Source organism: Hypanus sabinus, chromosome 29, assembly GCF_030144855.1.
Source record: "Hypanus sabinus isolate sHypSab1 chromosome 29, sHypSab1.hap1, whole genome shotgun sequence".
Lineage (NCBI taxonomy): Eukaryota > Metazoa > Chordata > Chondrichthyes > Myliobatiformes > Dasyatidae > Hypanus > Hypanus sabinus.
This window is the reverse complement of record NC_082734.1, coordinates 14617060-14633198: the sequence shown is the minus strand read 5'-3', so window position 1 is coordinate 14633198 and position 16139 is coordinate 14617060. Positions and strand designations below refer to the sequence as shown.

The 16139-nt window shown below is 37.4% G+C and overlaps 1 protein-coding gene across 1 annotated transcript in view; it reads right to left on the bottom strand.

The window, feature by feature from the left end:
• LOC132383032 (histone acetyltransferase p300-like) overlaps nucleotides 1-16139 on the bottom strand; it is a 99142-nt gene that overhangs the window by 18586 nt on the left and 64417 nt on the right. The window contains exons 15-20 of the mRNA XM_059953737.1: nucleotides 14588-14773; nucleotides 13837-13990; nucleotides 8427-8545; nucleotides 6079-6318; nucleotides 1877-1965; nucleotides 258-338 (exon numbers count right to left, since the gene is read on the bottom strand). Of these exons, the coding sequence (XP_059809720.1) occupies nucleotides 258-338; nucleotides 1877-1965; nucleotides 6079-6318; nucleotides 8427-8545; nucleotides 13837-13990; nucleotides 14588-14773 (869 nt within the window). The remainder of the gene's footprint in view (nucleotides 1-257; nucleotides 339-1876; nucleotides 1966-6078; nucleotides 6319-8426; nucleotides 8546-13836; nucleotides 13991-14587; nucleotides 14774-16139) is intronic.

The window sequence follows — 16139 nt, the reverse complement described above, 5'->3', positions numbered from 1 at the left end:
AATGCTTTCTAGAACAAATATAATAAAAGATCCTAATTCAATTTTTGGTGTACAAAATTGCTTTTCGCATGTATATGCTAATTTTACTGCAATTTCATTTATTGATTTTCATTCAATCATCAACTCATATCTTTGGCTATATGGAACTGTTGAGAACAAAATTTATTTTACCTGCAATAAATGCAGAAGCAAAATGGATTTTGTTAGTAAAATGAAAACAGTATCTTCTAAATGTCTGCATTTGAATATATACTTACGTTTGAGGCTGTGAAGGATCATCACCCAGGGAGACAGTTTCTCCCTGGATCTCATTGAAGCATTTCTCACAGAAGTGATACCTGTTTAAAATAAGTATCTGGGTGATGTTTTACATTTATAACCTTATGAACCCAAGTTAAAAATCAGCTTAAGCAACAAGAAATAATAGTTTTCTTAAAGTTACATTTTCTTATCTACAACATTTCTGTGGGGAGAGTTTATGAAATGACAAGTTTAGAAAACAGAGTTTAGTGCTATTTTTAGTTTAAAATAAATGAATGACAAAATGGGACCCGGCATATTTGTATTACAAACTGGCTACAATTATAAGCTTGATTATCTTGCTACGGTTTTACAATAGGAAACATTAAACTGGGGAGGATACAGAAAAGATTCCAACAATGTTGCCAGATTGGAGAGCTTGGAGCGCCGGTTGGTCACAGTCTTTCTCCCCTAAAGTGGAAAGGATGGGTTGGGGTGGAGGGCTAAAACTAGAGAGCGTAGGTTTAGGGAGAAGAAAGTAAGTAAGATTTAAAGGGAAGGGGACCTAAGGAAGAATTTTTTTCCACACAAACTGGGTATATGGAATGAACTATAGGAGGAAGTGATAGAGTACAATTGCAATTCACAAGATACATTTGGCTTGGAAAGATTTAAAGGTCTACGGGCGATTCACAGATTTATGGACTAGCTCAGGGTGGCACCTTGGTTAGTATGGACATTTTAAAAGAATTAACAGTTGGGCTGAGGGCCTGCTTCCATGCTGTGTATCTCCATTATGAACTACAATAAATAACTAGATGCATGTGTGGATGTATCATTTTTACCTATATACTTTATAAATAAAGTTTCAGAACTACAATGCTTAGGGTCCAGATAAACAATTACACAGAATTTAGCATACAAGGCTTTCTTATATTGCAGGAATCTCTCAGTTCCACTCTTGTGTGAGAGTCCAGATTATGTACTGACAACCTATAGAGTGACTTGGATGTTTCAAGATATGTTACAACTGACATTTCAGTCGAAGATGTTTTTCTTCAGCTGGTTGGAATAGTTGAATAATTCTAGCATCAAATATGCACAATATGTATACACAATACATAATTAAAGTAAAACTTCTGCACAGTAAACAGTCACAAGGTAGGGTAAATATTTTAACATGCATCAAATTACTTATCCGGAGACTATTTAAAACTGGTTTCAGATGGTATGCATAGAGATTTCATTTTTAAGTACTGTAATTCTCAACAGCTTTAATTTTCAGTCATTTGTCCAATTGCATTTAATCAAAACCATCAAAAGCATTTTGAAGGCAAATGAGATACTTATGAAATAGTGTACAAAAAGAATGCACTGAAACAAAGAGAAAATAGTCAAAGCACCTAGCAAGTTAGAAAGCATTTATAGAAAAATAAATAAAGTTAAATTTTAGATCTGACCATTTATCAGTCCAAAGGGCCTCAGAATTGAATCATTAACTTTTTTGCTTTCCATAGGATACAATTTGGATTATATGATCATAACAAGATTGGATGATATTCTTATAAAGACCAAAAAAACAAGGTCTTGTAAAAATATAAGTGACTTATTTAAAATATGGAAGCCACTGTCATACCTGTTTTGATAACTGTAATAGGTAGCATCCCGAGGGATTGTACATAACTGTTTCCCATAGCAACAGAGGGTTTGTGGAGAAAATTCCAGCTGCAAAGAATAAAAGAAAAATGATTATAGCTTATGTAACTCTTCAAAACAGCAGAAAGGTTGCTGCTTTTTGTTCAAATGCCACATAACCTTACAAATCTATAATTTGCTTTTGGGTGCAGTGTTCATATAAGGTCAGTAAGGTGCCTGCTGTTCAGCTTCATAGCTTTGTTAATATTTCCAGGTAATAATTTATTCCTTACTTAATTAACATATCTAAGCATTTTTTTTACTTGATCCAATGAGAAAATCTTATTTTTTTTTAAACTACTGATGGTAGCAAGTATTTTGCTAAGTGGTCACTTATGAACAGAAATCAGAGAACTGCAAACTACATATGCTACTTTTGTATCCTTTGAAGAAAACTGAGCTCTATGTACAGAAATGAGTATTATCTGTATATCTGACCAATTAGAAACCTCTTCGTTCTAACTTTCCCATCACAAACTAGGGTACAAGCAATAAACAGCATGCCAAGTTCAGTAAGCTCAGAGAACCAAAAAAAAGTTTGCTCGGATTAGAACAAATCCCTCATCTGTAAGTGCTTATTACCAAAAGATGGACATCTATGTCAGGGTTTGAGAACAACTTTGGATAAGCTCAATGCGAGTAACAATAACTACAGTGAGTGGTTAGACTGCACAAATGGAATGAATTTGAAAATTTTTGAATTTGGCAATATGGAAACTTAAGACAAGAGGGATTGGAATGAAAAGGCAGTAAGAATTCCTGTTGCAGATGATTTGCCTTCATACATATAGAAACATTTAAAAAGAGAGAAGTATGATGTATGATATAAAAAGCATGGTCACACCCATTTTAAGATTGATCACAAAGTTAATGTACTAAGAAGTCTGTCTTCTCCTCGTGAAAGCAGATTTGATCATTGGGATGGGGAGGAGTGAAAATGGGAGTGTGCAGGGGATGTAGGTAAACACTCTCTCCAATTATTAACTGATATTCATAACTCAATATTAGAGATATCTATTTTAGTAATCAGAATACTTTGTCATTGGGGAAATTATACCATTGAAAGCAGATGAAAAAATGTACTGGAAGTTTGATTCCAGTATTACATTCCGCTTGAGTAGCCTCCAACCTGATGGCATGAACATCAATTTCTCAAACTTCCAGTAAGGCCTCCAACCCCCACTTCATTTCCCATCTCCTTGTCCCTCTCTCATGTTATCTCCTTGTCCGCCCATTGCCTCCCTCTGGTGCTCCTCACCCCTTTCTTATTTCTTCCATGGCCCTCTGTCTCTTTCACCAATCAACTTGTTAGCTCTTTGCTTCATCCCTCCCCCTTCAAGTTTCACCTTTTGCTTGGTATTTCTCTCTCCCCTTTCCCCATCTTTCAAATCTACTCCTCAGCGTTTTTTCTCCAGTCCTGCTGAAGGGCTTCTGCCTGAAACGTCAATAATAGGGGATATATTCTTCAAATTAACCAGTCGTTGAGGAGAAAAAATATCAAGAAGCATTCCTTCCACATCAAAGTGACTACTTAGAAGATTCTCATCTGGTGAAAGTTTCAGGATGCAGTTAAAACTTCTAGACTAGTGATTAAAGGATGCACAGTTAAGATGAGGAAACAGGATGACAGCAACAAATAATGGTGGTATAATTTTATGGTAGAACAGGTTCTAGTAGTGATGTTCTCCTGCTACTTTAACATTTCTTGTATCAATTTATACTGCTGAGTGGTAGGTTAGTCCAGTTTCGCTATTGTCACCAATATATCCAGAAAGGTAACTGTTAGTGGGCAGCTTCAAAAGATTAAAAATTAAAAGGACAAAACTAATAAAAAGAAATTCCCTACCATACTCGCTATCTTTAAACCTCAGGAGTTCAGTAACAGCCAGCCAGTTTGAACAAAACTGAAAATAAGGTCTTGTTTGCAATTTCAAGCAGAAGAATTACTCATGGGAAGTAACTTTGATATATTGTTGAATGTTTATTCCTCAATCAACTCTCTCTATAGGCAATTTGATTATTATCATGCTCCATTTGCAGAACCACGTTGTGTCAAAAATTAATCTCCTGTTAATGACAATAGTGGCTGTACTTCAGAAACACTGCATTAGCTATTTTGGGAAACCCAGGTTGTGAAAGATACAAAATACGATCTGTAACTAAGTTGGGGAGGCTACCTCTGTGTACAGTTGTGTTCCTCCTAAGGAAATACAAAATAGATTCACTAGACTAATTCTTGGGGGGGGGGGGGGGGGAAGGGAGGCGGGGAACATTCCTATTGCAAGTAGATAAAGCTGAATCAGCATTCTCTGCAGTTTAGAAGAACGAGTGTCATTTCACTGAAACACACAGATACACCCACCCAAGGACCAATGGGGGCATGACAGGATGGTTGTTGGATGTATCCACTGCTGGGAGAACCTAATGAGGACACCATTACAACATTATACTGGGGGTTGGGGGAGGTGCATACAAAACTTTAAAACTGAGAGGCGTTGAATCTTCAAAAATCTCTGTCCTGGAGGACTTTGGAAGCTACATTACTGGAGATTTTACAAGAGGTCGATATATTTTTGAAAGATCCGGGAATTCAGGACTTTGAGAACAGGCATAGGAGTTGAGACATGGAGCAGTTGAGTTCATCATGAATGGTGTGGCAAGGACCTACTCTGTTCTTATATTCAACAGGGAACACTCACAAAAACACCCAACAAATGTCAGAAATACACAGCAGGTTAAGGGAGCTCTCTGGAGTGAGCAACAGAGCTATGTGTAAGGTCAATGCTGTTCAAAGAGGAAAAGTTCGCAACAATTATTAAGTTACAGAGAAGGTGCTCGGGTGGAAAAGACAAAGAGAAAGTCTGTGATGAATGGAGATGCCGAGTTACTGAGAGCACAAGTGAAGGTTTCAAATGGAGAGGATGAAAGCTTTTTAAAATCAGAAAGAGTAAGTGGAAGCAGAAAAGGTTGAAAGGGAACAGCAGAGAAAAACTGCTGAAATTGAGAGATGCAAAAGAACAGAATTGCTGGAAATTTGCAATTAATTTCAGAATGTAAAATTAACTTTATCCTCTCTCTGAAGATACTGCTTGATCAGAATATTTCAGCATCTCTTTTGCTTTAGTGTTCTAACAATTGCAGTGTTTTCCTTCTCACAGTTAATGTTATTACCCTTTTCTCCATTCTGCCCTCATCAACTTCTGTACTTACAAATTATCTTCAATTAACCAGTCTTCCCATTCTTTCAGCCACCAACACCACCATTTGTATCATTCCTTGTTCTCTTCGCCCTCCCGTTCCCTATAAATTAATTTTGATTTCCCGGTTTTTCCTAATTCTGATGAAAAGTTATGAACCTGAAACACAAATTCTCTCTCCACTGATTCTGCTTGACCAGCAGAATCCTCATTGTATGGGGGTTTTATTTTTCGTGGATTCTATTGTCTTTCTTTGTTTTGCTGCTGCCTGCTAGAAGATGAATCCCAAGGCTGTATATGGTATACATACTTTGATAATAGATGTATTTTGAACTTTGAATTTTCATTTTTAATAAATTTCATGATTGTTAGCATTTTCAGGTTTTGCTGTTTTTGAATCAAACTGAAGACCACCCAAGGAAGCAAGTTTCTGAAATCTGTGGGAAAATGCATTTAATAATCAGATGACTAGAGACCACTTCTTTGCTTAATTTGTGAACATCTTGTTTTCAAAGACAGTCATATGTGTCCTCATGATGATTAGGCAAGTACAGCTAAGCTAATAGTAAAAGTTTGATCTCTAGGAATGTACTAAGCTAACTGATCTCACTTAGAGAAGTGAGAGATGTTAAAACTGGTATCCATGTTCTCCATTAACAAAAGCAAAAATGATTCATGGAAGCTCTCCTAATCTGTCAGAAGTACAATGGTTTAAATATCAGATAACAATAATGATTTCATAAATGGCCACTTGAATATCAGTCTATCCTTTCTCCCCATTACTAACACCACCACAAGCAGCTGAATAACAAGCAGTTGATATTGTCAAGTTCAAAAAACATTACTTGTGGAAGGAATGACTGAATGACATTGAAAGAACCTCTCAGAATGAATCAGGAAAAATGGAATATTAAACTATTTTGAAAGTTAATTGCCAACGACTTACCTTTCTACCACAGCAGTATCCAAGATTTTGCATGACAGGGTCGATCTCCAGCTCAAAGACCTCTGCCAGTTTTGTACAGTATTTATACACACGTGATGTCTTGCGATTATATAGCCAGGCATTGTTGAACATCAACCAAATGTCATCCACATACTGCCATGGTTCTTGGTACTGGCCAGTGTCCAGCTTGCGCTTGATTGTAGACAAGTCCATTGGTGTCTTCACTATGTCAAAGTAGTCCTTCAAGCAAAACAAAAAGTTTACTATAAATAGGTCTCTGAACTGGTTTAGCTATACACTAACATTGCCTAAAACTTTTCTTACACCTTACACAATAAGCATTCTTCAGTGCAAAAGTACAAAAAAAATTCAGTAAATATGCTAATACTTGAAATAGGACAGAAATCAAATGGACACATCATCCCGGCTGCATACCATCATTTATTAAGACTAACTAGACGACATAAAGGTTATCCTCATTCAAATGCTTATTGATATGCATTTAATTTCAATCTTTAATGCCTTTTGGCTGGTTTGAAGTTTACACTATCTTCATGGTCTCCAAATCTGTGTAGTTGCAAAGATGGTGCTAGGCACCACATCAATTTATCACGAAGGTACCAAGACAGCAAAAAGTTGGTTGAAATGTGAGCTAAAGCCAGGGTCCAACACAAGGACTGGGTGTTCAGCTAGAGAACCAGAGAGCAGGCTGTATTTCTTTCCAGCACACTTATATGCTTAATCTTCTTACTTGATCCTTGTAATCTCCAAAAATCTTATTGGTTTCAGTATTGTACACACTCAACTCAGTAGTTAATATCGCCACAGGTGACTTTGAAGTATCTCAACCCCATGTAATGAAACCTCTTCTCTCAGTTCTAAATGGCTAAAGGTAATCTACCTGTGGACCCAACTTCTAAACTTCCCTGTCGGGGGGGGGGGGGGGGGGGGATCAAATTTTTAACTCTCCATTCTGCCATTCCCTCAAAATCTTTCATGCTTCAGAAGCTTGACCTTCCAGATAGTGGCTGTAGATTCATGCTATTCAATTTCCCCTCACAGAAGAACAATCTCATTCCACTCTAGTGAATTAATTAAATGAATTCACTCTGAACCAACACTAAATAAGACTTCATTACTTCTGCATTCCAAACCCCATGTATTTAAAACCAGCTTTGACATATTAAAATTATTTTATTTATACAAATTCAATTCTTACTAAATAATGACTTTTTTTTAAAAGAAAAAGCTATTTGTCTATTCCTCTAACCTATGCGAATCAAACATTTTAGTGCAATTTAAGTAGCAGATCCAGATACTGTATAGTACAAAAATCATTTCACCACTCTGCCAAGTTTCAAGTTAACCTTGGTGCTCTATTTTCTCTATCCTTTATATTATTATTTCTTTTATAGCTATTAATTCTATTTCTTTATGTATTTTACAGTCTTATAATCTGTTTTTATACTTTTTACCTGTATTTTTTACTACCTACCTTTCTCGAAAAAATTTTGGTCATCTTTTGCTGGGTTCAAACACAAACAATATTTTTCTTTCTTTAAGATTTACTTGGCAATGAATGGTCTTTTGAGAAGTTTAATTTTATTTAATAAAAATGAATATTTTTGAGAATTATGAAGCATTTAATTGTTTTCCCTTGCACCAAATGTTTCATACCAATTTCTAACCTGTTTTGGCTCATTCATTTGTATCTTTCTAACAGCATTCATTAACTTCAAAAGTTCAGTTTCCAAGTTTGGTATGTTGCTCTCAAATTAAAAAACATTTTTTTGGTAAGAACTCTGAAATCAGCAAATGAATGACCTCTTCTCTGAAAAGTTCCATAATATTCATTCTGGGAAACTCTTCCCTTAAAGTGTGCAATACAAACAGAATTTAATTTATCCAGTCACAATAAAATCATAATTTACCTTTCAGATCAATGACTAGTACTACACTTTTTATTCCAAGAAGAAATTTAATCAATGTAATCATTAAAATAGCAATTTGATACAACCAGTTAAAACGTATCAATAAACCCAAATAAGTAACAAAGTGACCAACAGATATCCATGAAGTACTTACATTTACCTTTTCTTTTTATTGAAACCATGGGGAAAAAAAAGGCAGAAAAGATTTGCTATATAAAAATATTTTGTACTACAAACTACCTAAAAATAAGTGTAGAGTACATTACATAGAACATGTACTAGAGGCAGAGTGCATTGTATCTTTTCCCCCAAATGCTTCAGTTGAGCTGGGAAAATTAATTAGCTGTTAACCTTCGTGCAGTCATTGGAAATACAGCAAACACTATGCTTAAAACACCCCCCCCACAACCAACTTACAGGAATACCCAGAAGTTGAGGATCAACAGGTTGACGAAAAGGAAGTGACTCAGGGTCTTGACGGTAAAGTGCTTCCAGTGTCGGCATGAGTGCCTGCCGCAGTTCTTCAGGCTTGAAGACTAAAAGGAGGGGAGAAAAAAGTAAATTAATAGAAACCAAAGCAGACTTCCACTTGAAATCATTATCAAAACAAGTAACTGTTTTCATTATTGCTCACACAAGGTGTTAGTAATTCATTAGACCAGTAAAAAAAAAAGTAGAAACAGACCATGAAGTCTCTTAAACTAAATAAGGAGCTTGTGCCCAACATAAAAATTGGTGGTGCTATGAATAATGACGATGGTCATCCAAGGCTAGAGCAGGATAAATTATCTCCACGATGGAAAGCAGGATAGAACAATGACAGGTGGAATTTAATTCCGTTTTTTGGGAAGTCAAAAAGGATGGGGCCTATATACTAAGTGTTAAACCACAATGGTAAATAATAGGATCTTGTGGTCCAAAATCCATGATTATTTTAAAGTGGGAACACAGGTAGATAATGTGGTGAAAAAGGTATGTAACATGCTTGCCCTTGTGGTTTGGAGCACAGAATACAAGAGTGGGGACGTTACGTTATGACTTGACATAGGCTCTGCTACATTTTGAAGTATTGTGTGTAGTTCTGATCACTACACCATAGGAAGGATGCAACTGCACAGGAGAGGGTACAGAGCATATTCACCAGGATGTTATCTGGATCGGAGGATTTTAGTTATTGGGAGATATTGGATAAGCTGGGCTTGTTTATCTTAGGGTGAAGGAGACTAAGGGGTAATCTGATGGAGGTATATAAAATTATGAGAATAGACAGGACAGATAGTCAAAAACTTCTTCTCTGGGTAGAGATAAGAACAACAAGGGAGAAGGTTTAAAGTTAAAGGAAGAAGTTTTCAAGAGGATTAGAGGAAGTTTCTTTTACAGTGAGGTTGATATCTGGAACATACTAGATGATTTGGTGGAATCAGGTACAATCAATACATGTAAGAGGCATTTAGATAGGCATGAATATGCAAGGCACAGAAGAATACAGACCTGAAATGGGCAGATGGGATTAGGAAAAATGGATTAAAAGAATTGGGATGAAGTGGCTGTTTCAGCACCGAAATCCCAATATTCACTCTGCCATTCAGTAACATCAAACCTCAAGAGGCTCCCATTTTTTGTAAATCCATGAATATCCTTTGTACTCAATATTCAAATAGATTTTAGCCTTTAAAAAGTGATTGAGATACCATGTCCTACAATAACAGAAGTTCTCAATTCTCTTCCCTATCATGCCTGTTAATTTTACATACCCCAACACAGGAACGGACACTTCAGCAAACACCCTTTTGAGCACTTTAGCCATTCCAAACTTCAATTTTCAAATTAACAAACAGGTTTTTATCAATATTATTACTACTTTTAAAATATATTTTTATTGAAGGAATGACACAGTACAGAATGCATAATGGATTACATTTTCCTTTTATATCTTACCCCTAAACAAATCTCCCCTCACCCTCCCTCCCCGAACATAGCATGGCAGCTAATGTATTTACAAGAGAACAATTCACAGATACAAGTACGGACATTTCACAGCCATACCCCCACACTACTTCAAGATGAAGGCCCACACACACCCACAACATGTCAGATGATCCAGAATATATTCATATTACAATTCATCAGCCACCCTGTGAGGTAAACCATATGCGTGTTAAAAGAGAGGCAACTTCCCAAGTACAATCAGATGCCCTCAACTAGTAGGTAATTCCTTAAGCCTCCCAAAATATGACAAGAAAAGTCGCCATTTCGAATAGAACTCTTTCACAGACCCCCTCAATTTGCATTTAATCTTTTCTAATTTCAGATAAAACATTATGTCCTCTAACCAAGCAGCAGCAGATGGGGGAGTGGCAGATTTCCAGACCAGCGAGATTCTCCTATGGGCCAAAAGTGATGTAAATGCAACGATATCCGACTGGTTTGCATTTAAACCTAAAGCATCATCCGTCACACCAAATACAGCTATAAGCGGGCAAGGTCTCAGTGTCACCCCCAAAACCTCACTGATAATTTTAAAAACCAGTGCCCAATAGCCATTAAGCTGAGGGCAAGACCAAAATGCATGCACCAAACCAGCCGGAGAGAAGGAACAAGTCACAGCCAGCGTCTGCCCCGGGATATATGTCAGCAAGCCTGGCTTTACTTAAGTGTACCCTGTGTAAAACTTTAAATTGTATGAGCCCCAGTTTAGCACATGATGACGAGGAATGAACCCTATTCAATGCTTTTGCCTAATATTCCTCAGCCAGATCTATACTAAGGTCATCCTCCCATCTAGTCTTAGCTTTGTTTAAATCTTGAACTTCCAAAGACATCAGCTGAGAGTATAGAATAGAGATCAGTCCTTTATTATTAAAGCTAAGAGTGAGTTTTTCCCCACAACATAGCAGGTGGTAGATCAGGAAAAGAGGGAAATTTTTTCCTTGACAAAGTGGTGAATCTGCAGATATTTAAAAAAATTATGCGGAAGGCCATATTTACTGTGCAGGTTATCAAAACTATCAAATATAATAGCAGTGTACAAATCCTTAATGTGCAGAAGACTGTTCAAACCCCATTTTCTAAAAACTGAATCGAGTGTGGAGGGAAGAAATAGATGGTTTCTATGAATGGGACCCAAAACTGAAGCTGATGTGAACTTATAGTGGCAGCGAAATTTATAAAAAATTTTGAGGGTGGAGAGCGCAACTGGATTAGATGTGAATTGAGAGGATTTCACTGGCAAGGAAGAATACACTAAAGCTTGGAGAGACGAGGAGTGGCAAGACCGTGTCTCAAGCAGGCACCAGTATATATCTGGCCAGTGAAGCCAAAATAATACCTTTTGAGTGTTCGATACCCAGTAATAATGAATAAAGCTAGGAAGGCACATTCCACCTACGTCACAACCTTTTTGGAGAATGTGCTTAATTAACCCTTGGGACCTTATTTTCCCAAATAAAGGAGGTTATAGCTTGGTCGACTGATTTGAAAAATAACTTGGGTAAGAAAACTGGCAAGCACTGGAACAAGTAAAGAAATCTAGGAAGTATAGTCATCTTCACTGATTGAATTCTCCCAGCTATAGTAAGGGACTGCACCATCTCTCAAAATCAGCCTTCATTTGGCTAACCCGAGGCTTATAGCTAGATTCAAACAGAGATGTAGAAGAGCGAGTAACGTGTATTCCTAGATATACAAAACCATCCTGAGATAAAGGAAAAGATAAAGATTCCTGTCGGATCTGTAGGGCTAAGTTATTAATGGGAAAGCATTTGCTTTTTTGAAGGTTCAGTTTAAAGCCAGAGAAGGCTCCAAACTGACCTAATAATGACACAATAGCAGGACTGCTAACAGGGTCGCTAACCTAAAGTAAGGGTTCATCAGCATATAGAATTAACATGGTGTTCCATGTCCCCTCTCCTAAAGCCTCAAAATAATGTAGTTGACTTAAGTACAATAGAAAGAGGCTTAATCGCAATTGCAAAAAGAAGAGGGGACAATTGGCAGCTTTGGGGAGTGCCACGTGTTAATAGGAAATAGTCAGATCGAAAATAATTCATCTGTACACATGCTAAAGGCGAGTGATATAATAGTTCAACTCAGGCTACAAATATTCTGCCAAATCCAAATTTCTCCAAAACATTAAACAAATATACCCACTCCACTCTATCAAACGCCTTCTCCGCATCCAAGGAGATAACCACCTCCGGACTCGGAGAATCACTGAGTGAATAAACCAGATCAGCCAGTTGACGGATATTAAAAAAATGGCGATTTTTAATAAAACCTGTTTGATCATCTAGAATTATTTTGGGAAGGGGGTGTTCTAAAACACTTTAGCCAAAATTTTTACATCCACATTCAAAAGTGAGATGGGGCAATATGATCCACATTGAGTCGGGTCCTTGTCCTTTTTAAGAAGCGAAATAGATGCCTGTGAAAGAGTAGGGGGTAAGGAACCATTCTCCAAAGATTCCTGAAACACTTCCAGAAGAACCGGCATGAGCTTATCCTTAAATTTCTTATAAAATTCTATCTGATAACCATCAGGACCTGGGGACTTACCACTCTGCATAGCCATAATGGCATTATTAATCTCTTCCTGCCCAACAGCCCAATCTAAATTCTCCATCTCCTCTGGTTCAAGAGTTGGTATTTCCACATTATCTAAAAAGCGTTCCATATTTGTTATATCTGAGGGAAACTGAGGTATACAGAGGGGAATAAAAATTTGCAAAGATGTTATTAACCTCTTTTGGATTACTTGTCTAGTTTTGGTGCGTGTCTCTTATCTGGGGAATAAATCGTGACACAGCTTGACACTTCAACTGATGAGCCAGCTTGCCTTGTCACCATTTTCATAATAGAGGCCACATGTCTTAAGAATTAATTGTTCTGATAGGTTTGTAGATAGAAAATTAAACTTCACTTGCAAATCAGCCCAGCTTTTATATAGTTCTACAGTGGGTGCCTCAAAATATTGCCAACCCAGGTACAAAATATATTGCATTTCCTTCCTACGCTCTTTATTGGCATGTGAAGTATAAGATATTATCTGATCTCTCAAGTAAGCTTTTAAAGTTTCCCAAAGTAATGAGTACGATATCGACTCAGTTTTGTTAGTCTCGAAGAATGTGTCAACGTTAGCTGATATATAACTACAAAATTTCTCATTGGAAAGCAAAAGGGGATTAAGTTTCCACAGAGGCTGTTCTCTAATGTTTAAAGGAAAATATAGGTCCAGTTTCATGGGCGAGTGATCAGATATAACTGTAGCAGTGTACTCAATTTGTCTAATCATTGATATCAAGGAGCTATCTATAAAGAGATAGTCTAGCCTGGAATAGGAGTGGTGAACATGAGAAAAGAAAGAGAATTGCCTGATGGTTTCAAATATCTCCAAGGATCTATATAACCATTTTGTTTCATAAACTTCGAGAAGGCCTTTGCCATACCAGAAGATGTTCCTCTAGAGCTAGACCTATCAAGCAGTGGGTCAATAGCACAGTTCAGAACTACTGAAAAGATTAGCTGGTGTGTATTCAGGTTAGGTTTTAATGACAAAACCTTATTTGCAAAGGGGACGTCATCCCAATTAGGGGCATAAATATTTACCAAAATGACAGGTATCTGAAAGAGAGATGCAGAAACTATAATAAAGTGACCATTAGGGTTGCTGATTACATCAGATGGTGTAAAAACATTATTACTTAAGGGTGCATACTTTTATCCCCAGAGGCAATGATCTCTACTTCCCAAGTTGCATGCACCTTACTTAAGCAGAGGCTAGTGTTTTAATATCGTCTTATCACCTCAAGGAAAAAGTACATGTACGCACTCTTTTTACGTGACTGTCCACTCGCAGGGGATGATTGTGTTGGCAGATTTGTTGCATCTTCTTCCTCTTTTACTTCACCTTTCAATTCTGGTTTCTTCTCGTCAGCCTCCATTGGCTCCTGTTTACACTCTTCAACTGCTGGTTCTTCCTTCACCTACAATTTTCAAAATCAAAGGTATTTTTTGAAAAAAAAACCACCACCAGTCCAGCAAAGAAAGGTGGGAATTTCCTCTCCACTGTGCTTTTGCTGCCATCTACTCTTAAGAACCAGGCAACATTCCGTTATGCACAATTCTCTCAATTACCCTACTATAACATCTTGATCAGAAACTAAGTGAAGGAAATAACCAGGGCTAAATTTATAGCTTGATAATTTGTAAACTGAAATTTAGTAATGAAATCCACAAGCTTCACTGTTTAGTAAAACTCTAAATAATTAGAGTTAAGCATTTTTAGAAAAGTACAGCTTCCCCATAATTACAAGAAATGTCTAAAGCCCAATGAAGAATATAAGTGGTGAATGTTATCTTATGATGCGGAGTAATTTGCACATATAAATGATAAAATATCAACCAGGGCCTAGAAACACGTTTGTACTTCAATCAGCTGAGAATAGCAACAAAAGCCTGTAAGTATAAGGTTAACTATTTTGGTTCGTGTCTGGGGTCAAAATCAGCTTACAAAGCATTAAGATTTGGAAAGTGCAAGTCCTTTTTATTTTAATAAAGCAGAAATAAATGCAATCTAGTACCTCTTGTTTAATTTCTTGTTTTAGTTCCACAGTTTCTGGCTCAGTTTCTTCCTCTTCTTGTTTTTCTTCCATCTTGACATCAGACATTGGTGCTTCAGGAGCAGTCTGTTGAGAATTTGTGTCTGTACTACTGACTGATGCTGGGGTCGATACTCGGCCATCTGCACTCACTGCTGACTGTGAAAGCTAAAGTATGCCAATTATGATGAGTATATTGACAAGCAGCAGCCAATAAATTCCACATAAGAAAACAGATTTTAAGAAGTATTAACATACAAGTTTCACAAAGTAATTCAATTTTAGAATCAACATGTCTCTTAACAAGGAACATTTTCTTCTGAAATGTAAATCAGAGATTGACAGCACTATTATGAAGCTATTCTGGAGAAAATATCATGAAGAGTCATAAAGGCTGTTTCTTTATGCCATAAGAAATGGGAGTACTAAAGGGTTCTTGCTTTAGTTAAAGAGGAAGATCAGATTCCCTCAAGCGCTATGTACAGTTTTCATCACTGAATCTCAAAAGATCCATTAGTCATGGGGAAGGAACAGCTCAGATTCAGGGTCCAAAAGATTACTAATTGATTAAAAATTAAATTAAAGTTAAATTTAAGCAAATAAAATTGTTTCCCTCCAAAAGGGTATAATCTTACATTGAGGCATAGAACTGAGTGATTTGGATGCACTCTTAAATATAACAGTTTTTGGATATCTGGGTATTTTCTCCAAAATACGAAAGCTGGTGAATAGCAACAGTCAAACTTGAATTTATTTTCAGTTGACTTTCATGGCATTTAAATACAAGTAGAAGTGAAGTATAGGTCAGCATTGAACTACATGAATGACCCCACGGGATGTACCTCTCATAAACAGGTTCACCCTCTTGGAAGCTGTCAGGACAGAAGATACTGCCAGTCTGAGAGGCGGACAGGTCTGCGAGCCGAAAATTGGTGCAGAAGCAGAGCCGAGGAGTCAGACATCAGGAAGAGCCATGGTAGTAGGGGACCCCATACTAAGAGGTATGGAAAGGGGTTTCTGCAGCAACAGGCGAGATTTAAGGATGGTGTGTTGCCTCCCTGGTGCTAGGATCCAGGACATCACGGACTGATTGCAGGGAATCCTCAAGGGTGAAGGTGAACAGCCGGAAGTGGTAGTGCATGTCGGAACAAATGACATTGGGAAGAAGAGGAAGGACATTCTGTAGCGGGACTTCAGAAAACTTGGAAGAAGGCTGAAAAGCAGGACTTCCAGGGTGGTTATCTCTGGTTTGCTTCCAGTTCCTTGTGCTGGAGAGGGCAGGAACAGGGAGATAATGGATCTGAATGTGTGGCTGAGGAACTGGTGCAGGAAGCAAGGATTTACATTCTTGGACCACTGGGATCTGTTTTGGAGTAGGGATGAATTGTACAAAAGGGATGGGTTGCACCTTAATAGGCGGGGGACCAGCATTCTGGCAGACAGGTTTGCCACTGCAACACGGATGTGTTTAAGCTAAGTAGTGGGGGGGGGAAGAGGGGATGAACTGGAAATATAAGGATGGAGTTAAAGGGAA